The sequence below is a fragment of the Ctenopharyngodon idella genome, chromosome 17 (assembly GCF_019924925.1).
Source record: "Ctenopharyngodon idella isolate HZGC_01 chromosome 17, HZGC01, whole genome shotgun sequence".
NCBI classification, from domain to species: domain Eukaryota; kingdom Metazoa; phylum Chordata; class Actinopteri; order Cypriniformes; family Xenocyprididae; genus Ctenopharyngodon; species Ctenopharyngodon idella.
Genome location: NC_067236.1, coordinates 24,972,776 through 24,999,490, shown reverse-complemented (window position 1 = coordinate 24,999,490; position 26,715 = coordinate 24,972,776). Strand labels below are relative to the sequence as shown.

The 26,715-nt window shown below is 35.0% G+C and overlaps 2 protein-coding genes across 3 annotated transcripts in view; one reads left to right on the top strand and one right to left on the bottom strand.

The window, feature by feature from the left end:
* Positions 1–368: 368 nt before the first annotated feature.
* Positions 369–14,148, bottom strand: reep3a (receptor accessory protein 3a). Of its 2 annotated transcripts, none has more exons than XM_051866862.1 (8): positions 13,817–14,140; positions 10,836–10,908; positions 9,958–10,034; positions 8,179–8,299; positions 7,741–7,854; positions 6,271–6,406; positions 4,589–4,725; positions 369–2,495 (listed from the first exon to the last, which is right to left on the bottom strand). In XM_051866862.1, the coding sequence occupies exons 1-8, from the start codon at positions 13,846–13,848 to the stop codon at positions 2,421–2,423; spliced, it is 765 nt and encodes a 254-aa protein (XP_051722822.1). In that variant the 5' UTR covers positions 13,849–14,140; the 3' UTR covers positions 369–2,420. The 2 variants fall into 2 exon arrangements, 1 of the variants encoding a protein (XP_051722822.1); XR_007925752.1 differs by lacking the exon at positions 369–2,495 and adding an exon at positions 6,626–6,649 and having other exon boundaries at positions 4,592–4,725; positions 13,817–14,148.
* A 119-nt stretch (positions 14,149–14,267) lies between these two features.
* rgs7a (regulator of G protein signaling 7a) overlaps positions 14,268–26,715 on the top strand; it is a 95,305-nt gene continuing 82,857 nt past the window's right edge. The window contains exons 1-3 of the mRNA XM_051866861.1: positions 14,268–14,330; positions 18,372–18,587; positions 19,270–19,392. Of these exons, the coding sequence (XP_051722821.1) occupies positions 19,315–19,392 (78 nt within the window). The 5' untranslated portion in view covers positions 14,268–14,330; positions 18,372–18,587; positions 19,270–19,314. The remainder of the gene's footprint in view (positions 14,331–18,371; positions 18,588–19,269; positions 19,393–26,715) is intronic.

Sequence of the window (26,715 nt, the reverse complement as noted above, 5' to 3'; positions counted from 1 at the left end):
AGTGGTCACTGGAGAAATTGCAGTATGACATACATCAACTAGGTGCCATTAAGGAGTTAACATAGGGTAACATATAAAGCATTTATTTTATTAATAAACAGCCTTTCAGAAATAGAAGATCAAAATTTAAGCTAACTTATGACTAATTGGTGACTTTATGTCTTAAACTGTATATATACACAGCGTTCATTCCTTTTGTTGAATTTCCATGCATGTTCCATGACCTTTCCAGTTGTTCCTAAGTACAGGAAAATAATAATAATAATAATAAAAAATGATAGAGATCGCTGAAGCAGATCTTTTTGTACATCAAGTATTAATCTAGGAGTTACTGAATGTAAAAGATTACACTTACTAGTTTACAAAAATATATTTAGTGTTTTATTAGTTTTGTATCAGACAGACTGATGTTTCATGCTGACATGCGGCATTCATAAAACGCAATATCTAGCCCATGAAATAGCTTAGAGCAGAGAAACCAAGAAAAATATTGCTTAAAGAAATTTCCACCTTTCCTCAACATTCCCATGACTTTTCCAGGCCTTTTAAATTTCCCTGGTATTTCCAGGTTTTCCATGACCTGTCCCAAGGTAAAAAAAAATGACCTTGTTTTAAACCTTAGTTTTAAACCTTATTCTTTTCAAAAGAGCTGTTGGTCACAAATCTAATCAACAGGTTTTTCTCAATCACACAAAACATACTAACAAACTAAAACCCCCAAATGCTCACAGACTTTTTCCACACATTTACGACTAACTGTCAACACAAAATGCAAACATGTTCAAAAAAGGACAGATCATTGCCACTGTTTACACATGTACAAACCACAATGTTTAACTTACTTCTGTCAACATCAGATTCACTTTCCTGTCATGCTTTGCAAAGATAAAGCTGGAGTGTTTTGGTCAAATGTTACACTAATTAGTGCATTCTGTTAAGCAAATTTAAGAAGGCTAAAAAATGACAGACTAAATACAGAAAAAATATAATTAAAATGAATGTACATCACTCAAAAATGGATTAAATGTTAAATTTAAAAAAAAAAAAAATTAAAATATAATCCTAAGACATTCAAACTTAAGAAATGTATTTGGAAACAGCTTTTAAAAATACTGTTAAGACTTAAAAACAAACTATTATAACATTTCATGACAGATTTAAGGGATAGTTCACCCAAAAATGTAGGAAAAAAATCATTTACTAATCCTCACGTTATTCCAAACCTATACAAATTCTTTAGAACATAAAAAGAAAAGTTTTGAATAATATTCTGGTTAAATTATTCCAATATAACGAAAATCTTCCGCAACACTGTAGTTCTAAAATGAACCAGTGGTGAACAGTTTGGGGTTAACGTGCAATTTCTGAATTTTTTTAGTTTTTTTCAGAATATCATAGAAGATTATGAGCGAATAACAGTTAAATTCACAGAGCAAAGATACTATACCAACACTGAAATTGAGAAAAATGACTTCAGCATTTTTTTTTTTTGACTGATTCTGAATTTGACCATAGTCGAGCCAAACCCATCTAACACAGGACAGATCATAGTCTAAGAGACCTGATATAGGCCGTAACTCAATTTTGACAAAATATGTATTGTATGTAGTCAAATGGACCACTTTTATGACACTTCTATGGTGCTTCATTTGTCATTTTGTCATTTGTCACTTTAATTATATGGAAAATATATATTCTTCAAAAATATTTCTTTTGCATTCCATGGGTGAAATGCATATGGGTTTAGAATGATATGAGGATGAATAAACGATGACAGAATTTTTATTCTGGGTGAACTATGAAAATGTAAACATTAACATGCTGAAACACCTATGCATACACAAATACCTGCCATAACATGCACACTCTTTTTTCCTGTTCCATTTCATTACTGCAAAAACAAGCTGAAATGCGCACACTTCCGAAACCTTTGACACCTGCCCCTGTAGAGGGAGAGTGAGGACACCAAGGATACCTGTGCTACTGTGACCACGCTCTGTGTAACTAGTGATGTCTCTACAGAGGCAGTGTCCGGTCAAGTTACAGATCAGATGTGTTTAGATCCATTTTTAAATGAGATTTTCAGTACATTCTTAGTCTTCCTGTACTCATATTAGGCTTTGGTATTTTTTCTGAACAAATAATGCTGCATGCAAGATTCTCTTTTCATCATTCTGCATCATTGTTGCTTATATTGTAGTATTCCTCATCTGTAAAGCACTTTGAATAAAGCATTTAATAAAAGAATGAATGTAAAAGTCATTGTTCATGCTGTGAGTATTTTTGTAGTTGTGTTTTGTGTTTAGTGCTGCTTTGAAAGAGCATTATCATGCAGAATTGCATGGCAAAAGTTTAGAATTAAACCGCGGATTAGACTGCAGTTTTGATGCTGATCCCATCTGCGAGTTTGTATTGGACAATCAAGGATGGTCAAAAGTGGACGATGTAACCAATTGCCGCCTTCTGGGTTTCAGCTTCAGAGAGCCATAGCGAGGCTTTAAAAAAACAATACAACATCAACACATACAGTTAATCTTCAGTAAGTACTACAGTGGGGTTTAAAAATCTGAGACCCCCAGGGAAAATGTTTGTATTTTGTATTCCGCTTTAGATTATAATTAGTGCAGTCAAAACGATTAATCACATATGTGTATATATGTGTGTGTGTATAATTATATATATATATATATATTATATATATGCACAGCCAAACCAAAAATTATTCAGACACTAGAGATAATTTTTTATTATAATTTTTTTACTAGTAGCTGCAGGACAATATAGTTCATTTATGTAAGTGACGATAGCAAAATAAAGTAAACTGTGACATATTATATGCAAAAATTCTTCATACAGTGGACTATCAGTAAAATTTATAAAAATTTGGGACCGAAAATTATTCAGATACTTTTGACCTGACCATGTTTTGCTTAAGTGTTATCAGACATAATTAAGATTAATGTTTTCTGACACAGTTTAACTCTGAATTCTTGTCATATTTTAGGGCTGGAATTAACAATTATTTTTTCGATCAATTAATCTGCTGATTATATTCGATTATTCACATAATCTAACCCCCGGTTAATCTATCTAATTTTTTTCTAAATAGTTGATTAATCCTTTGGTTAATTTGCCAAAACATAATAACCAATAATTTGCCAATAAGCAACACGTTTTACTAATCTATATATGTACTTCTACCCAATGATATTATTTATCATAAGTTAAGGTTTTATGCAGTGTAGGCCTAAATAGGGAAGGTGTTTACTATGGCTGCATTAACAGTCACTTTTTGGGATTTACAGCAGCAATTGCTTACAAGTGTGAATCCTGAAATGTTTTGTTCATTCAGGAGATTAAAGGAGCTGCTTGACTATGTTCATTCAGCTGTATGAAGTCACAACAACATTCTAACTAACTAAACATAGCGGTAACCATAGCAACAGTATCAAACATGGAGGTGTCCTTAAAACCGTGAAGTTTTACCATGAGTGACAGCGCGTAGTTAAATAAAGGCACACTATGTAAATTTTCACTGATAGAGGTCGCTTATTCAAAACAAATCGTAGCTTGATGACAACTTGATTTCGCGGATTTACGGGAGGTGTTGTCTTCACATCTACAGCCGGTGGAAAAGAATCCGACAGGACTCAGGCAGAAATCATGTTCATGGAAGAGATTATTAACGTTACTGTAGTATGAAGCAGAGCAGGGCCGAGTGCTGTGCGAGCAGAAACGGGGCCGCTGGAGCCATTGCTAATGAGAGACAAGTGCGACACACTCGAGAGCAGCGGAACTTTTATTATGCTGCAGTCGCCGCTTCCGCTTCTGGTCAAGCGTGTGTGGGGTAAAGCAGCACTGTTTTATCATATTAGATACATTTGTGTGTTGAAAGTTGTTATAGTGCAACTCTGCGTTCGCTTGGCGGCTACTATGAGACTATGAGATTGTTGCACAATGCAGTAAGCTAAATCGATATTAGATATGGTAAAACATGGTACTCACGTTGAATCAAGAAAATGAGATTTAAACAATAAGACTTATTGTGTTGAGCTATATAACATGATTAGTTTTCTGTCGATGAATGTATCCAAACAAACAGTAGCTCACCTGTCTAATAAAACACATAATATATTAAAGTGTCTTTGGTGTTTCCATGGTTTCTACAAAAAGAGTAACGCGGGTATGATGTCATTGATAGGTGAAGCACGGACACGGTCCATGTCCTGGTTAAAATGGCTAATTTCTCTGGATTTAAACATTTTTGGAAACATTTGGGATAATTTAAGTACACAAGTCAACAAAATGTATAACACTGTTCTAGTGGTTTTTGGATATTTTAATCCAAAATTTTTCCATATTGTGCCTTTAAATAAATGGATCCAATCAAGGCATGAGTTCATCCATTACATATTTTAAATAATCATCAACAGCATTAAATACTTTATAACTGGTTGCAGAAAGTACGATTGAGCTGTGTGTTTCGCAGCCATTTATATATTTACAGACTTTTATGTTAGATGCAATTAATCGATTTCAGCACTAATTATAATATAATTGAACAAAATGTTTGCATGTACAAATCTACCTCTTTGCGTGCTGCTTTGGTACGGGCAAGTTTCACACTCTGAGATCTGCGCAGACCCTTCTGCACTGACGCCTCGTCTTCGGAGAATACTCCATCTGTTTCCTCCTCATGCCCCTCCCCTGCTTGTTTATATGACTCTGTTGGAGCAGATGCACAGGAAGCAATAAAGATCTCAAACAAGAGAAACTGAACCTTGAAGGATTAGTTTACCCAAAAAATGAAAATTCTGTCATCATTTAATCACTCTCACGTCACTCCAAACCCATATTGTGAATTTGTGGAATTTTTTAGTGGAAGCTTTCAAGCCTCAAAAAGGATGTAAACACACCAAGAAAAGTATTTGAATATAGTGGGAAAAGTTGTATTGACCAGTTTTACTGTATGTTGCTTTATTTATCATTGTGAATGCAATCTTGCTTTCTCTTTGAAAGAAAGTCATATGGGTTTGGATCGATATGATGGTGAGTAAATGACCAAAATTTTAATTTTTTGGGGGGTGAACTGTGCCTTTAAAAGCATATACAAAATCAAGATATTTATTGTTTGAACAGACTTTCCATCAGGGCCCCATTCTCTATACATGGATTACTCAGTTATCTGGATTTTACTGTTGACGAAGTTGCTGTCATAGCAACAGGTCCGTAAACTCAAAGCTGCTCGGGAGCAGGCTTATTTCATGTAAACAGGATTAGATTGCATCTTTTTAAGTGGAGGAAAGTCTGTCCCAGCCACTGCTACCTTCTTACAAGAGTACCCTATTGAACCAGGGACAATAATAATTTAAAATAATAATATTAATAATTTAAAAATTAATTTGAAAATTAAATTATTATAATGTTGTGTAGTTTATCATAATATAGACAGACAGTTTTACTCACTGAGAGATTTATTTATGAGGGAATAATTTTATTGGAGTCTTACACACATGATGTACAGTACAGTGCATTAATTTGAATGGTGACAGCTATTATAGGAGTGGCTTGATGCAGCGCAGGAGATGCAGAAAATTAATTGCTAATTACAACATTGAAAAAAAAATGTAAAGCCTGTAAAAATACTAGAAATAATGGAAATTAAAATAATGGAAATAATTGGGATTCATGGAGCAAACAGTAAACAATTTATCTATTATTACTTTTATGTTGTTTTGGTCACTTGGCTGTTCCCTTATAAAGATCCAGAAATTTTAATATGATGTTATTACATTGCTGTCTTGCCGCCAGCGAATTGCTGCATTGCTGATCATAGTTTCAAGTATCGATACATCCGCCCTTTCCAATGAACACAAGAACACGCTGTAATCTCAAACAACTTAATCCAGATATTTTAATAAAATCCGCAAATTTGTTTAAAGAACCAAATTAGCCAGAGATCAGTTATCATGATTAGAAGATCTGGCATCTGTCAAATCATCTCAGATGTATTAAGCGAGGTACAAAGAATTTGTTTTTCAATCCTTGTTCTACCACTAGATGGAGACATACTGTAATAATTATTTAATGATGACTGACAATGTGCTCCACTAGGATTCATCTGCCCTTGAGGTCTTAAAATACTAATTTTGACTTGTACAGCTCATTTGTTTCTTAAGTTTAATCAGTATGTGGTAATTTTTCATAATAACATAATCAATCATTTACCATTATATAATCAGCAATGATGTCATTAAAGCATGTACTCACCAGAATCGACAGCACTAGGGTTAGCAGGCTGTAGGGCCCGTCGGCTGGGGTTGGAGAAGGCTGATTGCTCAGAGGGAATCTGCGTCAAGTCTGGAATACTGAAACTCCTCAGACGTTCACTGATGGCACCCTGTCCCTGTGACACGAGTCATGTGATCAGCTATGTCACTGTGCATTGAGTAAACACAATTCAAGAACCAAAAAGCCTTTATTTGTGATTGCTTTTTTTTTTTTATTATACACAAGCAAAGACATGTTTTTTGTTTTGACTCCTCTGAAGGCATCGACCAGTTAATAATGGTCTAATGATGCGCTGGTGACAGGTTAAAGCAGATTGAAGAAGAAAGCATGTTACCTGGGACAGGTGCAGCAGCTACTGCTGGAGATTAGTTTAGCATGTAGACAGAAAGAAAAAGGAAACAGGTAGATTTGAACTAGGTTTTTACAATTCCTGAAAAAAAAATGTGAGTGGTGATTAGAACACCATTAGCAACTGCATAATGGAACTGCAGATGGTTGCCAGGGTGTTGCTATGCAGTCATTTTAGTGTGTTGCTATGCGGTTGCTAGGGTGCTTTGGGTTGTTGCTTACTGGCCCAAATCAAAAGAGCCCAACCCTAGATATTCTTGTCACTAGATATGAGTAGCACCACTACTAAAAACAATCAAAAATAGAAGAGCACTAGTGTTGCGGAATGGGGATCTTTTTTAGGAATCAGACTTGGCCAGACAGCAAATTTGATTGATTTGAATTTGATTGAAAACAAACAAACAAACAAACAAACAAACAAAAAAAAAAACAGAGAAGAGAGACAATGTGAAGAACACATTTAATTTTTACTGGGTCACTCTTGTTTTTATTTTCATGCGAATATGTCTTAATGTCTTAAATTGATCAAAAGTGACAGTAAATACATTTATTTAGCAAAAGATTTATATTTCAAATAAATTGTTTTTTAAACTTTCTATTCATCAAAGAATCCTGAAAAAAGTCACGTTTTCCACAAAATTATTTAGTAGCACAACTATTTCCAATGTTGATAATAATAAAAAATGGTTCTTGAGAACCAAATCAACATATTAAATTGATTTCTGAAGGATCATGTGACACTGAATACTGGAGTAATGAAAATTCTGAAAATTCAGCTTTGCCATCACAGGAATAAATTACATTTTAAAATATATTATTAGTTATTTTAAATTGTGATAATATTTCATAATATTATTGTTTTTACGGTATTTTTTCATTTAACAAACAAAATCACCGCATAACAAATGTCTGTTAAAAAAAAATAAATAAAAATTAAGCAATGTGTATCAATGTAAAAAAATGTAAAATGTCTCTGTTTACATGGAATAAAAGCTGTTAGCTGGCCAAATCAGCTTAGTTAGTTAAGTTACAGTAGCTCAAATGCCCAGTATAAACATTGCACAGTGAGTGTATGAACGAGTACATGTATCTGTGTGATACCTTCACAGCAGCAGAGACAGCAGCAGCAGCCGCGATAGTGAGACCCTGACGCCCAAAATTCACCATTGTCTCATAACTCTTCTCTCTGGCCTGGACAATATATTCATCAATGTCCTGTAAAACAGATAGTAAAACAGTCAAAAAATCTATACTTAAAATTCACCCTTAACCTCCAACTAGGACACTGACAACAAACAATTACAGAAGGAACGAGATATGCAGTTAAATGAACCGTGCAGTTTAAATCATAGTTTACAATAATCACGTAATCTTGAGACTTCCGACTAACCCAATCCATATGTTTTATCTTAATGTTATTTATGTAATCATTGGTTATGTAATCCTCCTGAATCTATAATACATTTCAGTATGGCTATGTTCCCTATGTTCAGTGAACGCCTATTCCCAGAGAACCTGATGATGTGTTAGGGTCATTACCCTTTCCTTGGATGCCAGCATAGGGTGTAGGAACTTCCTGTAAAGGACACTGGCTCCTCTGGTGTAGGGAGACAGCAACCAAAAGACGAAAGCCATCTTCAGTTCGTAGTAAACTGGAAACCTGAAACATAGTCAAGTGCAATTAATGTGAAAATAGAGGGATGACAGAAGACAAAAAGAATGGGTTTGAGTTAGGCTTTCTCTACGATCTCTAAAGTCTCTGGGACCTCAGTGCTGATACCTTAAAGGGTTAGTTCATCCAAAAATGTAAAAAAAACCCTGTCATAAATTACTCACACTTATGTTGTTCTAAACCTGCAAGACTTTCATTCACCTTTTAAGCACAAATGAAGATCTTTTGATGAAATCTGAGAGATTTCCGTCCCTCCATTGACAGTCCATGCAACTACCACTTTGACGCTTCAAAAAGTTCATAAAGAGATCGTAAAACAAATCCATATGAATCGAGCAGTTTAGTCCAAATTTTCAGAAGAGAATCGATCACTTTATATGATGAACAGATTTATTTTAGGCTTTTACTCACATATAAACATTGATCAGCGAACATAAACAGAAGCTCAATCGTACTTGCTTGACGCGAGAGAAAAAACCTCATTGGTTCTTGTGTAAGCTCAAATGTGCTGCGTAACACATGAGAATGAATCTCATTGCTTCTCGTATGCGTCAAGCAAACATGCTTGAGCTTCTGTTTAACATAACTGATGTGTGCGCTGATGAATGTTTATATGTGAATAAAAGCCTAAATTCAATCTGTGCATCATATAAAGTGATTGTGTCTCTTCAGAAAATTTGGACTAAACTGCTCTATTCATATGGAATAGTTTTATGATCTTTTTATGAACTTTTTGAAGTGGTAGTTGTATGGACTGTCAATAAAGGGACAGAATCATCTCTCAGATTTAAAAAAAAATCTAAAAATATCTTCATATGTGTCTTACGGGTTTGGAACAACATGAGGGTGAGTAAATGATGACAGAATTTATATTTTTGGGTGAACTAACCCTTTAAGCAACAAATAAACAGCGTTGGTTGATCGACATACTGAAACTACACCTGTTAATAGACTCAAAAAGTCAATAATTTGCCAAATAAAGTGATATTTTTATATTTAAATTGATATTTTTTAAAATATTGTTATTTATTTATTTATTTATTTATTTATTTATTATTATTTTAATTACATATAATTATATTAAACTCCACTATACAAGGAGTGCATCCTCTTTTTAAAAAATCCCATCTGGATTTGATTTTATATTTACAGAATTACAGAGATAATCATATTCAAAATTAAAAAATTGTATAGTAAAATTTTTAGTGCCACGGTTTTTTAGTACCATATACAGTACCATATAGTACACTGTGTAGTTTTATTCTGAACTATCCATGGAAATAAATCTGATCTAATTATGGAAAACACGAGCCAGCAAAAGCACAGCAGAACTTTTTTTTTTTTTTTTTTTTTTTTTAAATGTCACGAAACTAATGAAATGCACAAAAATTTTACTGAACTGAAACTGAACCTAACAGACTGGTTCCTCTGAGTGGCCTGAGGATAATAAATGGAGCTCAAAATCTGCAACAACAGATAAAAGCCCTTTTCATACACCACAAAGGCTAGACAGTGAAAAGTCATACAATAGAGAAGAATTGCAAAATGTTAATAAAACCACTTGATGCACAATTACTCCATGCAATTCAATAGCATTTATTTATTTGCCTCTTTCCAGACAGTGTGTGTTTATGTACAGTATTTACCAAGCCAACGAAAGGTCTGTGATGGTCTCCACCACTGTGTAAAGTGCAAACACAATCCAGTACATCATCCATCGCACCTGTTAAACCACAAACACAAAATGTTTGTTGAAGGTATAGAAAGGTAAAAGGTACACTATGTAACATTTGGCAATTCTACCAGTTAATAAACAAAACTGCATGCGTCTTGTGGAAGAAAATTGTAGCTGGAGCTACTGCTTTCACGCAGGTACTGGGCTATTCCGTAGCGGCTGTCATCCCGCTCGTTCGAATATAAACACTTATTATAGGCGTACCGTAGTGATTCAGGATAAGACAAAAACACGGTTTGGAAGATGGATTCATCAATCATTATATAAATTTACTACATTTTAAACAAAAAAAAGTTTTTTTGCACCACCTGGTGGTCATTTTGCAAACAACTTTGAAATGCGACTGGTTTATTTTTGGGTAACTCGGCAGTAATAGGCATTCTGGTTGACTACCAACTGTAGTGTACCTTTAAATACTACAATATATGAATATTAACCATTTACTGGTTGGTATATATCAAAATACTATGGTATCACCATCACTGTACCATGATACATTATATTTTGTAGAGAGAGAAATGGAAGTAGCTTGAAAGAGAACATAAAGAGGGACACGGCGGAAGGACAGGATTAAATTGCTAAACAGCTCAGGGTTTAGTTACTGACAGCCTCTGTCAGATATAAGAGTTACCAGGATATACAAACAGTACAGCTGGAGCTCTTTATCTACTCTGGCTAGTAATATTCTCTGAACTCAAATATTAAGAAATGAAAAATCAGTACAACATAGCTGGATAATGATATGCATATGACTTACTGTCTTGTTTGCGCAAAGAACTAAATACTCACATATTCTTTGACATTCTTGGATTTGACAGCTTTAAAGGAGTAGTATGCAGGATACAGCGTTCCAAACACAAGACTGTGAGAAAACACAAACAGACATGCACATAAGACTACTATATTCTAAAGTATCATATACCTGACAGGGACATATGATATATTGATATATCTATATCGGCCAATATTAGGGCTTTTTTTTTTTTTTAAGCTTTGGTTAACCTTTGCCTTCATCTTACACTCACATAATCTTTAAAAATAATATTTTAAATTAAATTAATATTTAAAACAGTAATAATTTAATAACACCGTTGGATGTAATCTTTATCAAATCTTGAAGTTAATAACTTTTTTTCCTATTGTCATGGTGCCTAAATTCACTTGTAGCATTTAAATTGATTGATCTTTGTTCTTAGTGTTTTATTTTTAATTTATTTAGACAAAATAGTGTAGAATTCAGTCATTTATTGGTTATCAGCCTATTGTGTCAACCAGAATTTTAATATCACTATGCACAATTTGGTATTAAATATTACTAACAGCCCAATCTTATATTTAATGATAGCCTATTTCATTTGGACGCCCACCCAGATGGCAAATAGAGTCTTTGCCAATTGTAGTTTGGTAGTTACATGCCAATCAAATTTTAAAAACACACTGATCATTCAAAATGCTCTGTTAATTCTACAAAGATCTATTTATTCATAGATTTCATGTGACGTCACACCTTTATAGGAACGCCCACCTGGAGGGCAAAACAAGGCTTTTCTCCATTGCTCGCCAGTTATTTTTTTTACCAGGTTTGTACTAAGAACTAATGTAGTAAGACAGTGATATTAAATGAAAAAATTAAACATACACCTTATTAATGATGCATACTATGTACAGGCAAGCAGATGAATCCAAAGTATAAATGCCATGTGCAGTTTCTCGTCAGGCATTTTTTCATAGAAAACCATTATAAAGAAAATGCTTAACCATTTTGTGTGTTGCGTTTATATTCTGGGCTCATCTGTTCGCCTGTACATATTATGCATCATCAATAAGGTGTATACAGAATTTGATCTTTTAATATCACTGTTTTAGCCACTTTTTTCATGGTAAGTGTTTTAGAATGTCCTGCTGTTTTTAGTGATTTAAATACTGCAGTAGGTGGATCATGATTCACAAGTGCCCAGAACTTGCATTTTGTTCCCATGTTTTTGTTTTTCTTCTTTTGAGAGGTGATCTAAATATTTGTGGCTTGAAACAGATGGAAAATTGACAGGTCTGTGCTACATTTCTATGGATGGTTTGCCCTCTAGGTCTCTGACTGAAAACTATGAATAGTGACGGATGAGATTGAGAAAAAAAAAAAAAAAAAAGTGTCCCCCCCCCAAAGAGGTGCTCACTTCAATATATGCACACAGTAAATACACGGCCTTCACTGTAACCGGCCTGTCTTTCCATGAACCATGTATTTTCGAGTAGCTATGGGAACGACAGCACTGCCTGATACCGTCTAAAGTTATGTGCATTCATGGGTGTGTGTGTGTGTGTGTTGAAGGACTGTTGGATGGATTCCATTTATTGCGTAACTGTTTCTCCACTCTAAACCATCTCTACCATAAAGCAAAATAAGTGCTGAAGTCAAGAGTAGAGGTCAGTTCTTATCTTAAAACAAAAATTATCAATTGTAATTAAACAACTTTAACATCTCGGAGTCCTAATTTCCAAACAGAGCCTGCCATGCTGTTACTACTAGTCAGAAGAAAGTGTTTAAATGTCGAATGCTGTGAGAACACATTAGAGTCACAATGATTTAGTCATGCATTTCCTATTACGTTGTTCACTGGGAGAACTTGTGAGGGTAAAAAAAAAAAAAAAAGAAGGTTAAAAAATAGAAACGAGCGTGTGTGTGTGTGTATGCGTGTTGTTACTGCACATCTCTAAAACAGCTAGGCCTTGTTTGCCGTTGGAGAATAATTCATCATGTTAACTAACAGTAAGAACACAAAAGGCATTTCAAAAGACCTTTAGACTTTGAAACTGACTATAACCTACTATATATAAATATATTTCTATCAGTGACGACCAGAGACCCTTATCTCTTACATTGTCAGTACACTAAAGATAACCAAACACACAGCAAACAGCACCTAGTGAGATGAGGCACAGAATGTGCTTTCCTGTGCTGACCTTTCTGCAAAGAGAGGGACACACCTATTGTAACATTACGGTCCAGCAGGAAAACAGCAGTTCTTCCTCCTATGCAGACAAGGACATTAACTAAAACAGGTCTCCAGCCAAAAACATAATGAATTTCCTGTTCTACTTCAGTATGACAGCAAGACTGATGTTTTTCTGCATAATTTGTGAATTTTTATCATGTTTGATTTAGGGGTTCCAACACTTTATTACCTGTGAATTTGAATGATTTTTCTATTATTTTTCCAATCTTTTAGTGTTGACAGTATTAGCATTTTTGTGCACTCACAAATAGTAATATTTCTCATCCCTAGCTGACTAAACACTTCAGATCTGACCACACCTAGAAAACTTATATTGACAGTAAACATCTTCATGACATTTTAAAATTTTATTCATTTCCATGGCTTTTCTGGGCCTGAAAATCAAACTTAAATTTCCTGGTATATTCCAGATTTTCCAGGACTGAAAATACTCCAGTTTTAACAGTGCTGCAACTGTGACATTGTTATTTATAATTATTTATTGGCTAGTTATTATATTTAAACTGGATGCATGTTTTTAAACTGGATGCATGTTTAGATTTTTTTTTTACTCCTGACCAAAAGCAAATACACGACAATAAATAAGAACATTAAGATTTGTTTTATGGATTTATAATACTGTTTTGAATTATAACTGTATATATAGATAGACAGCACAGTGTGCATAGATTTGATCGGTGTGATCTAAATGCACAGTCAGCAGTTTTTCTAAGGCATGTAAGCTCAGAAACAAAGCAAGTCTTTTTAATAAATACTCACACGATGACCCTAGAAATAATCCACGACACCATCTTCCAACCTGTTGCGCTTTCAAGTAATGAGAATCGCTGCAGGTCCAGTCCAGATGAATAAACTATTCAAATAAAATATAAATAATAATAACTTTTGTCTCGCTTCTCCAGCCGCTAAAACGAGTTCCTGTTTTTATCGCATACTTTCTGATATCCACAATACTACAAGATGACATCGTTATTTGACGAAAATCTCTTGTTTTAGCTGTTGCTATCTCCCTACATGATATCCCATTGTGTTAAACGTGTATGTATTGTTTTTCTTCTTCGTTCTCATGTTCTTTTCGGACTAGGGACGATGTCACATTTGATTGATGGCTCGATTGGCCACTGATTGGACGAAGCCACTGGTTTGTCCCGCCTTTAGCGTTTGCTGATTGGACCACTGACTCAGCTCCAAACAGGGTCACAGGGCGGAGCAGTGCAGGGCAGGCTTGCACGCTAGTTGCACACTAGGATAAGAATGATTGAGTTTGAGACAGGTAATTTGGAAACGCTTTTTTTATTCTAAGATGTTAAAATACTCTTCGATGAATGGATGGACAGGTGCATTGATATTTTTATTTTTATTTTTATGTATTTAAAGAACGTATTGTCGTATAGTAGTCTGATGGATGCAAGTTCAAAACAGGTTCAGTCTCAGGTTCATTTTCAAGTTTTTTTTAGTTTTTTTTTTAGGTTCATTCTCAAGTTGATTTGCTTTTGCTCAGTCTCAGATGTGCTGGGCGAGGGAACGTTCTCATTTTAGAGAGCAATTTATTGGACAAAAACTTGGATGTACCTAAGTGTAAGATGGGACATAAATATAATTTGATCCATTTTCCAGGAATTAATAGCCTACATCTCTAAGAAGTACACTGGCATATAGATGACCTTAGTACTAACAAACCAAATTAAGATATTTTTGATGAAATCCGAGAGCTCTCTGACTCCTCCATAGACAGCAATTTAACCAACACTGTCAAGGTCCAGAAAGGTACTAAAGACATAGTTAAAGGATTAGTTCACTTTCTAATGAAAATTACCTCAAGCTTTACTCACCCTCAAACCATCCTAGGTGTATATGACTTTCTTCTTCCCGACGAACACAATCGTATAAATACAGTTGCAAGAAAAAGTATGTGAACCACTTGCAGAATCTGTGAAAATGTGAATAATTTTAACAAAATAAGAGAGATCATGCAAAATGCATGTTATTTTTTATTTAGTACTGTCCTGAGTAAGATATTTTACATAAAAGATATTTACATATAATCAACAAAAAAATAGCTAAATTTATTAAAATGACCCAGTTCAAAGGTGTGTGAACCCTTGATTCTTTATACTGTGTGTGGTTACCTGGATGATCTACGACTGTTTTTTTTTTTTTGTTTTTTTTTTTTGTGATGGTTGTTCATGAGTCCCTTGTTTGTTCTGAGCAGCTAAACTGAGCTCTGTTCTTCAGAAAAATCCTCCAGGTCCTGCAGATTCTTCAGTTTTCGAGGATTTTTTGCACATTTGAACCCTTTACAGCAGTGACTGAATGATTTTGAGATCCATCTTTTCACACTGAAGACAATTGAGGGACTCAAACAAAACTAATAAAAAAGGTTCAAACATTCACTGATGCTCCAGAAGGAAACAATGCATTAAGAGCCGGGGGGTGAAAACTTTTTGAATTTGAAGATCAAGGTAAATTGTACTTAATTTGTCTTCTGGGAAACATGTAAGTATCTTCTGTTGCTTCCAAAGGGCAGTACTAAATGAAAAAAAAAAAAAAAAATTTAAACGAAATAAGAAAAATTTGTACATCTCCATCCTGTTCAAAAGTTTTCACCCCCTGACTCTTAATGCATTGTGTTTCCTTCTGGAGCATCAGTGAATGTTTGAACCTTTTTTATTAGCTGTGTTTGAGTCCCTCAGTTGTCCTCAGTGTGAAAAGATGTATCTCAAAATCATTTAGTCACTGCTGTAAAGGGTTCAAATATGCAAAAAATCCTTGAAAACTGAAGAATCTGCAGGACCTGGAGGATTTTTCTGAAGAACAGAGCTCAGTTTAACTGCTCCGAACAAACAAGAGACTCATGAACAACCATCACAAAAAAAAAAAAAAAACAGTCGTAGATCATTCAGGTAACCACACACGGTATTAAGAATCAGTGGTTCACAAACTTTTGAATGGGGTAATTTTAATAAATTCGGCTATTTTTTTTGTCTTATGGATTATATGTAAACATCTTTTATGTAAAATATCTTACTCGGGACAGTACTAAATGAAAAATAACATGCATTTTGTATGATCTCTCCTATTTTGTTAAAATTTTTCACATTTTCACAAATTCTGCAAGTGGTTCACATACTTTTTCTTGCAACTGTATTAATAAACATCCTGACGCATCCGAGCTTTATAATGGCAGTATGCGTAACCAAACGAGTATGATCTGAAGAAAGTGTCTCCATGCACATCCATCCATCATAAACATACTCCACATGGCTCCAGAGGGTTAATAAAGGCCTTCTGAAGTGAAGCAATGCTTTTGTACAAAAAAAATTAAAAAGTCCATATGTAACAAGTTATGAAGTAAAATATCTAGCTTCTGCCAGACTGCCTTCTGTATTCTTCAAAAAGCTTACGCTGTACATCCTACATCTTCCCTATTCAACTTACGGAACTGACGCGATGCCAGTTCCGTTTTTTCCGTAATTTGAATATGGAAGGCGGTCTGGCGGAAGCTAGATATTTTACTTCATAACTTGTTAAATATGGATTTTTTTTTTTTACACTAATGCATCGCTTCGCTTTAAAAGGCCTTTATTAACCCCCCGGAGCTGTGTGGAATATGTTTATGATGGATGTGGATGGAGACACTTTTTTCAGCTCACACCCGTTTGGTTACGCATACTGCCATTATACAGCTCGGATGCGTCAGGATATTTATTAATATTTATACGATTGTGTTCGTCAGGAAGAATAAAGTCATATACACCTAGGATGGCTTGAGGGTGAGTAAAGCTTGGGGTAATTTTCATTTGAAAGTGAACTAATCCTTTAAAATAATATGTGCACAAAAAGTATTCTCTTCGCTTCATAAAATTAAGGTTGAACCACTGTAGTCAAGTGGACTATTTTAACAATGTCTTTAGTACAATTCTGGACCTTGACAGTGGTGGTTAAATTGCTGTCTATGGAGGAGTCAGAAACCTCTCAGATTTCATCAAAAATATCTTAATTTGCGTTCCAAAGATGAACGAAGGTCTTGCGGGTTTGGAACAACATGAGGGTGAGGTATTAATGACAGAATTTTCTCCCATTTTTGGGTGAACTAACCCTTTAACCTTTCTATTTAAAAAAAAAAAAAAAAAAAAAAAAAAAAAACTGCACCCGTCTGTGATAATTTGACCCACACTAAGAATAGAAATTAAAAATTTATGATTTCTTGATTATGGTACACTGGGTCTAAAGACCACCCTTAAAGAAATGTGTTTTTAACTGTTTTTTTTTTTTTTTTCTGTCAAAGTATGATAGAAATATCAGCTCATCCAGTCGATTTGGTTAGTCACACTTTTAAATACATTTTAGCTTTTCTATAGTAAACTTACAAATTCACAATCCATGTACCATTCAAGTGGTTTTACTGATTACATAGAGCAGCAGAAAGTGCCAGGTTGTCATGGCAACCAGATACATCGGACGCGAATTACTGTCCCCCCACAAGCTTTGTCCATGATTGCTGTTGCTTTTTTCTGTGTTGTGTGTTTAAGAAAATTTTGTAGTGGCTGTAGTGTTAGGAGAAAATTACATTCAATGGGTCCCCTGAGGGTCATGAGTCCCATTGTACCCTGCCCATAGAGAGTATGTGTGAGGGGCTCATTTTTAGGGTTAGTCCATCTCAAGTGGTTCAGTGGAGGTTGCTGAACCATTTTTAATTTTCCTTTTTTAATGTTTAACCACAGCAGCCGTCTTTGTGTCATGGCCCCTTACAAATTTTGGGTTATATAGAATGCTCAGTATTTCAGCTCAGGATGGTCCTAGCTCCTTAAAAAACTCTAGTGCACATTACAAGGTACACATACATATATAAATATTTTGCACATTTTGTTGTTGTTGTTGTTGTTGTTAACTTTCAAATGTAAAGATTTTTTTTTTTTTTCCCACTTTCAGGGTCAGAGAAAGATTTAAGTCTCAGCCCTAATTTTTTTTTAAAGAGTGCAGTTTTTTAAAATACACATTTTGGGCAAGAGTCTCAGTTTGCGTTTGTCTGATTCAGGTAATGCCACCTGGAGACAGACAATCCTTATCACTCTCCCAATAGCAATAACATTTTCCAACAGATTATCAGTGTTTAATATAATAATGTAATAGTGTAATATTTTAATTCACGTAATTTAATAATTAATCAATATAACAATTTATTAGGAACATTGTTATTATTATTATTATTATTATTATATCATTATTTAATGGGCTATTTAAATATCATGAATTATTTACAAAACACAAATGTCAAATCCCGCAAAAAAGCGCTCCCATCTCTTTTGTATAGGCTCCAGGATTGGTTCAAGGTTGGATGCGCGTGCCCTTGTCGCTGGCGCGTGCCCCGTCCTTCAGCAGAATCCCTGCGCGCGATAACGCGTCAGCATCAAGCAAAGGATCACTAATATTTCCAATGAATGATACGTCTGATAGCTGACGAACTGCACGAGCTTGCTCCACTCTGGGATCGCGGATCCATATAGCAGGGGAGACGGGCGTGTTTGAGGTGAGAGTGAACATAAATGATGGTTTGTGATTGTGTTGTGCATTTTATTGGTGATGCCAGGTTTCTGAGGACTCGTGCAAGGGCTGCAGTTCCGCCTGAGGAGCTGTCTGTGGTTCTGAAAGAATCGAGTGTCTGTGCAAGACTGTGCATTTTTGGTTACACGAAAATTAGCTTCCTGCTCCATTTTGTAGCGCTTTGAAGCAAGATAAGACAGCGAATCTCGCTTGACACACCATAAAGCATTCGCATGCATGACATACGGATGCAGCGCGAGGTGGAACAGTGTTTGCATTTAATTGGCTGTCCCACCGATCCTACAAAACAAAAGTGTGTTTGATCTGTGATCTGCTGTCATCAGATTTTCAGCGTTTACGTAGTAATACTCATTTTAACCTTGAGAGGAAAATACTCAACCAACAGCTGATAAATGGTTTTAAGACAGCATATGATTGCAATCCATTCCACATGATAGCCATGCAGTTTGGTAAAGCATGGTTGTAACTACAAATGACACAATCAGGTGGTGATTATCACAAAGACATTGTCAACTGATCTTTAGTTCCACAATGTTGTAGCATCATAAATACTTTAATTTCTATCCAGTAATATATCACACAAGATTCCTTGTTTTAAGCAGCCAGGTGTATTATTCTTTGTTGTGTGCCCTCTTTCTCTCTATCAGGTGTATATACCCATTGGAGTAGCTGTTCCACAGAGTTTTTGAGCCATGGCGAAGAACAACAGCCTCCATCCAAATAGCAATGGAGAGACAGACGACTCACCAAACATGCTGGTTTACAGAAAGGTAGGACTTTCGAATAATTATTTGGATTGCTTCTGGTTACTTTATGAAAGTTATTGGCTTTTGACAGAACAAGTAGTATGATGAGCTTTGTTCTGAGCACACTTTTGGGAAAAAGCTAATTGTCACACTTTTTCTTAGGGTATGTTTATTTTGGAAAGTCAGTTTCCCCTATAGACTAAAATCTTCAGGTCTTGGCTACAAAAGCTATTAAACATTTCAACTGTTATTGCCTGGAAAAAAAGAAGAAAGAGTTTGTCAACCACACACTTACCTATAAGTTGTTACAATGGGAATCAATTATTATTAGTATATTCATTTAAAGGGTTACTTCACCCAAAAATGAAATATCAGTCATTAATTACTCACCCTCATGTTGTTCCACACCCATAACACCTTCGTTCATCTTCAGAACACAAATTAAGATATTTTTTATGAAATCCGAGAGCTTTCTGATCCCCCATAGACATTTACATACGCCCAGGAAAGGTAGTAAAGACATCATTAAAATAATCCATGTGACTACAGTGGTTCAACCTTAATTTTATGAAGCGATGAGAATACTTTTTGTGCGCAAAATTTTTTTTTTACGACTTTATTCAACAATTTCTTCTCTTCCGTGTCAGTCTCCGATCCTGTTCATGTTGTAAACACAGTGCAGAACTTCCAGGTTCTGATTCAGAACGCCGGCTCAGTAATGGCCGGCTCCTGCGTCAGCATCACACGCATGCGCCGTGGTGCTCACATGAACAGTGTCGGAGACTGACATGGAAGAGAAGAAACTGTTGAATAAAGTCGTTATTTTTTTTTTTTTGGTAAGTATTCTCATCGCTTTATAAAATTAAGGTTGTAGTGACAAGGACTATTTTAACGATGTCTTTACTACCTTTCTTGGCCATGAAAGTGGTAGTTGCGGATTTGATCAAAAATATGTGTGTTCCGAAGATGAACGAAGGTCTTACGGGTTTGAAATGACATGAGGGTGAGTAATTAATGACAGGATTTTCATTTTTGGGTGAACTAACCCTTTAATGGCAGGCTATTTATTGGCTTTACAGCAGTATGTAAACACAACATGGCAGCATACAAAAAGGCTACAACATTATTTTGGCTAACAAAAGTTTACAACATTGTGCTGCTACTACAATTCAGCCTTAAAATGTACCTTCATTACATATAGCTGACCCTTGTTTTAATGTATAGCAGCATGGTTTTGTGTAAAATTGTGTAACCAAATGTGAGGAAAATAAAGGATTAGTTCACTTTGAAATGAAAATTAGCCCAAGCTTTACTCACTCTTAAGCCATCCTAGGTGTATATAACTTTCTTCTTTCTGATGAACATAATCGCAAAAATATTAATAAATATCCTGACGCACCCAAGCTTTATGGCAGCGATAGGGATCAATGAGTATGAGCTGAAGAAAGTGCCTCCATCCACATCCATCCATCATAAATATGTGCTCCACACGGCTCCGGGGGGTTAATAAAGGCCTTCTGAAGCGAAGCGATGCGTTTGTGTAAAAAAAAAAAAATCCATATTTAACAAGTTACGAATTAAAGTATCTAGCTTCCGCACGAGCCGCCTCCTGTACTTTGGTACCAAGTCGATACTGAAATTTTGAAAATGTGACGATACCCACATTTCTGTAGTACCGGTAGTACAGAGAATCCGGGTATATTCGGTACCCACTGATAGGGCTGTGGCAGTTTTTACGTGAATATGACAAGAGTGAAGCACAAAGCTTTGTTTACAAAAGAAATAATAGGTTAGCAATTAAATGTGACATCGCAGCCATGGACACATTTTGGTTCATGCCGAATGAGAGAGGTACGTGAGTCCATAAATTTAAGCTTTGTATTCTGTTTTGCGAATCACGATCTGGTCACCCGATTAGCAGAGAATTTAACAATATTCCATTAGTTATTCCACTGAACATGGAATCTCTGTTTCTTTTCCCAAATCTTCACTCATGAAGGGGATTATAAACGTTTCTTTCTTTCGTTCGCATTTAGGCCTATTATAGGCTATTCGCATTCTTTACTGTGGTAAAGTAGACAAAACACCATAGGACAGAAACCTTTTTGCTTGCACGTCAATTTCTATTTAACACAGTTTGTGCTTGTTATTAGACTTTATAAGGTGCGTCAAGTTTATTTTTATAGCGCGTTTCACACACGCTGGTGATTTTTACTTTCGCTTTTTTCTGGCAGCGCAAAATCAAACATAGCCTGAATGTCTTGCCCCTGCGGAGGATAAAACTCGCTCTTCAGACCTTTTACAACAAGTGTCAGTTGCTTGTAACATCAGGAGATAACATGAAGATATTATTAAAGAGAAATGGTTTCTTTCCTGCTCGTGTCCCACATCTCTCTCAAAGAGCAGAGCGGTAGGCTATATGATGCATCTTTGTTTGAAAATAAAAAACGAATGTTTTAAAATAATATTTAACTTTCTTATTATTTAGGTTACCATTATTTACCGATATTTATTTCATAGTTTTACAGGCTGTAGTGTGTTGTTTCACTGATGGAATAGCTAAAATAAAGCACATCTGTTACCCCTGTTGAAAAAACCAGCATGCTGGTAAGGTAGGTTTTGAAGCTGGTATGCTGGTTTGAGCTGGTTTGACAACACTAGCAGAAAGTGTAAAACTCTTGCAGTTCACAAAGCTTACACTACGTCCTACACTTTTTCAACTTACGGAAAAAGTGTAACTGACGTGACGGCAGTTTACACTTTCTTCGTAACTTCAACGGAAGGCGGTCTGTTGGAAGCTACATATTTTACTTCATAACTTGTTTAAATATAAATATTTTTTTTACACAAACGCATCGCCTCACTTCAGAAGGCCTTTGTTAACCCCCCGGAGCCGTGTGGAGCACATATTTACGATGGATGAATGTGGATGGAGGCACTTTCTTCAGCTCATACTCATTGATCCCTACCACTGCCATTATAAGGCTTGGATGTGTCAGGATATTTAGTAATATTTCTGCGATTATGTTCATCAGAAAGAAGAAAGTCATACACCTAGGATGGCTTGAGGGTGAGTAAAGCTTGGGCTAATTTTCATTTCAAAGTGAACTAATCTTTTAAAGTTTAAGTTTGGAGGGGGATAGAAAAATGGTATTTTCACTACTTTTGCCTTTGTGACAACTTCCCCTTGTGATTATTACACTGTGGGGCATTTTCTTGTGAAGCAACAGGGATGGACATTAAAACTTTTTCAACCTTTCTTATTCTCCATCTTTCTGATGATTGGTGATTTGCTCATCACAGCCAAAGTCATTTGTGTTGCTAGTTGTTAACTGAATTCTGTCATTGTGGCCGAGAGCTGCTAATGTTACCACTCACCCTATGGAGACTCAGAGAAGAAACATGAATTTTTCACAAAGCCATTATCACATAATTTAAAGACTTGTGTGGCAAATTACAGTTTCAATCATGGTCAGTCGTTGTGTCATTAATTAGTGGCCTGCATAAATGAGCGCTGATGATGAATCAGGTATCTGAGTGCTTCCCTCTGATGAATTCATCATTCTAGTTTTTAGGCCGACATTAGGAATGGGCGATGTATTGAGTATTCATCATATATTTGTGATAATTTTGCTTAGTGATATCAAAATAATCAACATTGTGATGATAGATTTTTTTGCAGTCATTTTTTTAAAGTGTCAAAAGCATCTCTGATCTAAATTGTGTTATAGATTAATTCAAATTGCCAGTTTTAATGAATCGATTCAACAACTCTGGATCAAGATTTTGTGAAGAAAGATGCTGTTTGCTGCCATATGGTGTAGCTATATGACATCTACCAGCAGGGGCTAACAAGGCCGTGCTAACCAGCCAAACCTTGACCTAACCCTTTGTTACAGCAAAGACCCAAACTCCTGTGCAATCACAACTAGTATTTCCTGTGTCCTGTACCAGCTTGCCCTCCCGTCTCTCTTGAGCATGTTCAATTTCAATCTGTTCCCTCAGGTACGGCTGAAATATGTTGTCAGAACATGACAGTCAGATATAGTTTGGAGACAGTGAATCATTCATCTATCAGAGGCATCCTCCTGCAGGACTCTATTTTTTTCCTTCCTTCTTTCAATTCATTTCCTTCACCCTTCAGTTGATTTTCACATTTCCTCCATGCTGCTTCAGTCCTATTAGGTGTGCTGTGCCGTGGAGGTGCAGGGAGGAAAGGTACTCTGCAATCAGAGATACTGTGGCTCTTCCCTTCACATCACAAGATATTAACTCACCCAGTTCAGAACTAATAACTACTGGCCAGCCCCTTATCACAGGCTTTTCTTACAGATCTCAAAGAGCTGAATAGATTTATGAAGGACCTTAGGCAGAACAGGACCGCTTTTCCCGAAAGCATCACAACCTTAAGTGAATTGTAAAAACGGCCATATACAAATCAACATAGAATTACGGGCTGTTTCCCAATAGCACTGTAAATGAAGTAGTTTTTGAAAATTTTAGATTTATGAGTGCTTGGGAGTAACTGTAAAGTGCGTAATTGTAAGGAAGCAGACTTACGCAGCTACCTTCAAAATTACACATAAATTGAATACAGATACAGATGCAGTACTCAACGAATTGTTATATTTAAAGTAATATATATGTACAGTGTATATATATATATATATATATATATATATATATATATATATATATATATAAAACATTATTTATTAAATTTATATTAAATTCGCCTTAAAACAAAAGTGGCAAGACTTTTCTTCTGTTTTGTGACATATATCCATGTGAAACAGCTTTTCAAACAAGAAAAAATGTAGGGCAGGACTTGATTTTGTCCATTGGGATTTGATTGGATTGTTGTGGTTTGCTATTGCTGTGATCTCATGTGAGTGACAGGTTGTCCCGCCAATGATGTACACAGATAAATGATTTATAATAAAAATTTTGGTTTTATGGTGATTTTAAAATTAAATTGAATATTAAATTAATGATTCTAATGTGACGATTCAGTATGTCAGGAACAGAAGCGATTTAAGTAGTATGTGAACCACTTTCTGACATGATGTACTTATTTGCTCATTATTTATTTATCACCAATGCTCCACTGTTGCCATGTGCTCCACAAAAAATTATAAATATTACAGAATAAAAATAGTACACTTACATAAATACAGAAGCAAATAAAACACCAATAAAAAATAAAAATAAAAAAAACACACTGAATTGATTGTAAACAATTGAGAAAATGTAATATATTGTTAGTGTGTTGTGTTACTGCAGGAGTATGGTGCATAAATTTGATCCAACTCAGTATGAACAGATGGAACTTGTACGCTTGGTTGCCCACTCATGAGTTTGTATCTCTTTGGAAAAAGTGGGAAATATAACGAGGAATTTGGAGTAAAATTGGCTTGAAAATGTTAAATTATAAAGTGCACTCTGTGTGACCAAGAGTGTCCAACAGTAATCATGAACAAGTTGCAGCTACTGTTGCATGTAAATAACTGCTGAATATGTGTAATTCTCAGTTGTCTACTTGATTAATTCATCAGCTAATGATAAATTCTCATTAGTTGTCTACATTTTTTTTTTAATTGTTGCATATTATCTAGCAAGGTGCCAGCAGTTTATTCCCAGATTAAAAAAATCGAATTTTGAATAAGCTTTCAAAACACTTTTTAAAAGTGAATAGCATTAAATCTGTTTGCAGTACAGTGCACAGCATGACTTCTCAACATTATAAAGTAGTAAATGTCACAGGACCTAAACCTGAGCCTTGTGGGACTTTTTTCTAAACCTGCAATACTTTCCAATTTAAATGTGACTTGATGAAAGCATTAGCACTTCTAACTGGAAGAAAAACATGGACACTCTTTAATTTATTTAGCGTCTTTTCTTATACTTTATTTAAAGTTTTACCATCGTACATCTTCATACACGTCTCCTTGCTCAAAACCTAACACAGTGGTGAAATAAATAATGAAATGAAGATCCTGTATGATGGCGGTTTTACCTCCCTTGGTGTTTTGTAGTATAGATTTTTACATTCTTTGTTGTCCTACTCTGTTCTTATGTGAGGAAGAGACAGACAGATTGAGAAAGTGGCAGATACAAAGTCAGAGAGAGGGGGAGACAGAATACTAAATCAGGAAGTGTACCTAGTCTCTGATATAGCGTCCAGAGGTGTTGGAGAAATAGATGAGTCACATGTCCCTGAAGTACTGCCTTAGGCTTGTTAGCCACACAGTTCTATATGCAAAGCTGCCGTTTCATACTGTATTGCACGGCTAAAGTGCAGCTGTGAAAACCAAAAACACTTGATTTTGTTTGTCCGTTGACCAACCGTAAGTACAGTTGAAGGTAAATAGCTGAGAATAGACATTTCAGGATTGGTTCCCCAAAGAGGAACATTTTGTGGTGGTTTCGACCACATATTATTTGGTTTCTATATGATTTATTATTATTCTTTCCAAATTAAATCTTTATGTACTGTAGCTACACTACTGTTTGTGGTCAGTACGATTTTTATTTACTGTATTTGAAAGAAATTAATACTTTAATTCATCAGAGTAGGGGTGGGTGATATGGCCAAAATCTTATATTACGATATTATTGTGAAATTTTATTTCACAATAACAGTATATATCACAATATAGTTATTTTTGCTTTAAGGTTATGTTATCAAAATTTTTGATACCAATGAAATTTGATAATTCTCATCACCAATTTCAATGTAACAAAAAAGCTAATACTATCCTTAAAAAAAAAAAAAAAAAAAAAAAAACCCTCAAGCTTATTGAAGACAAGTAAACAGTCAATAATAAAATAAGAACAAAGAAACTAATTACATGCAATAGGACAAAAAAAAAAAAAAGTTGCTGTGTAAATTACATATACATTTATTCTTATTAAAGTAACAAAAGTTATTCAGTCAAGAGCATTGAGAGATTTTCTCTCTTTTGTTGTTTGATTAATGTTAATGACATCAGGTTTATTAGGCTGCTGTTACTTTAAGACCGAATGCACGGATCTAATATAATGTTACACATGTATTTTCTTTCTCAACTGTTTACGTTCATTTAAGATATAAACGACTGTGTTGACAAGGATACTCGCAAAGACAGGCATTTTGTGTCTATTTGACCATTCAAGCCAGTGACGAGGTTACTTTTAATTTATTACTTTTATGTTTAGTTTTGTTGTTGTGAGTGACCTAATGTATTTGATTCATTTATGTTAAATAATATTTTTTGACTTGAATAAAATGAATTCATTTAGATGTTACTGTATGAAGTACATTTTTTCACTGTATGATTTGAGTATTACTTTTTTTACACAATTATG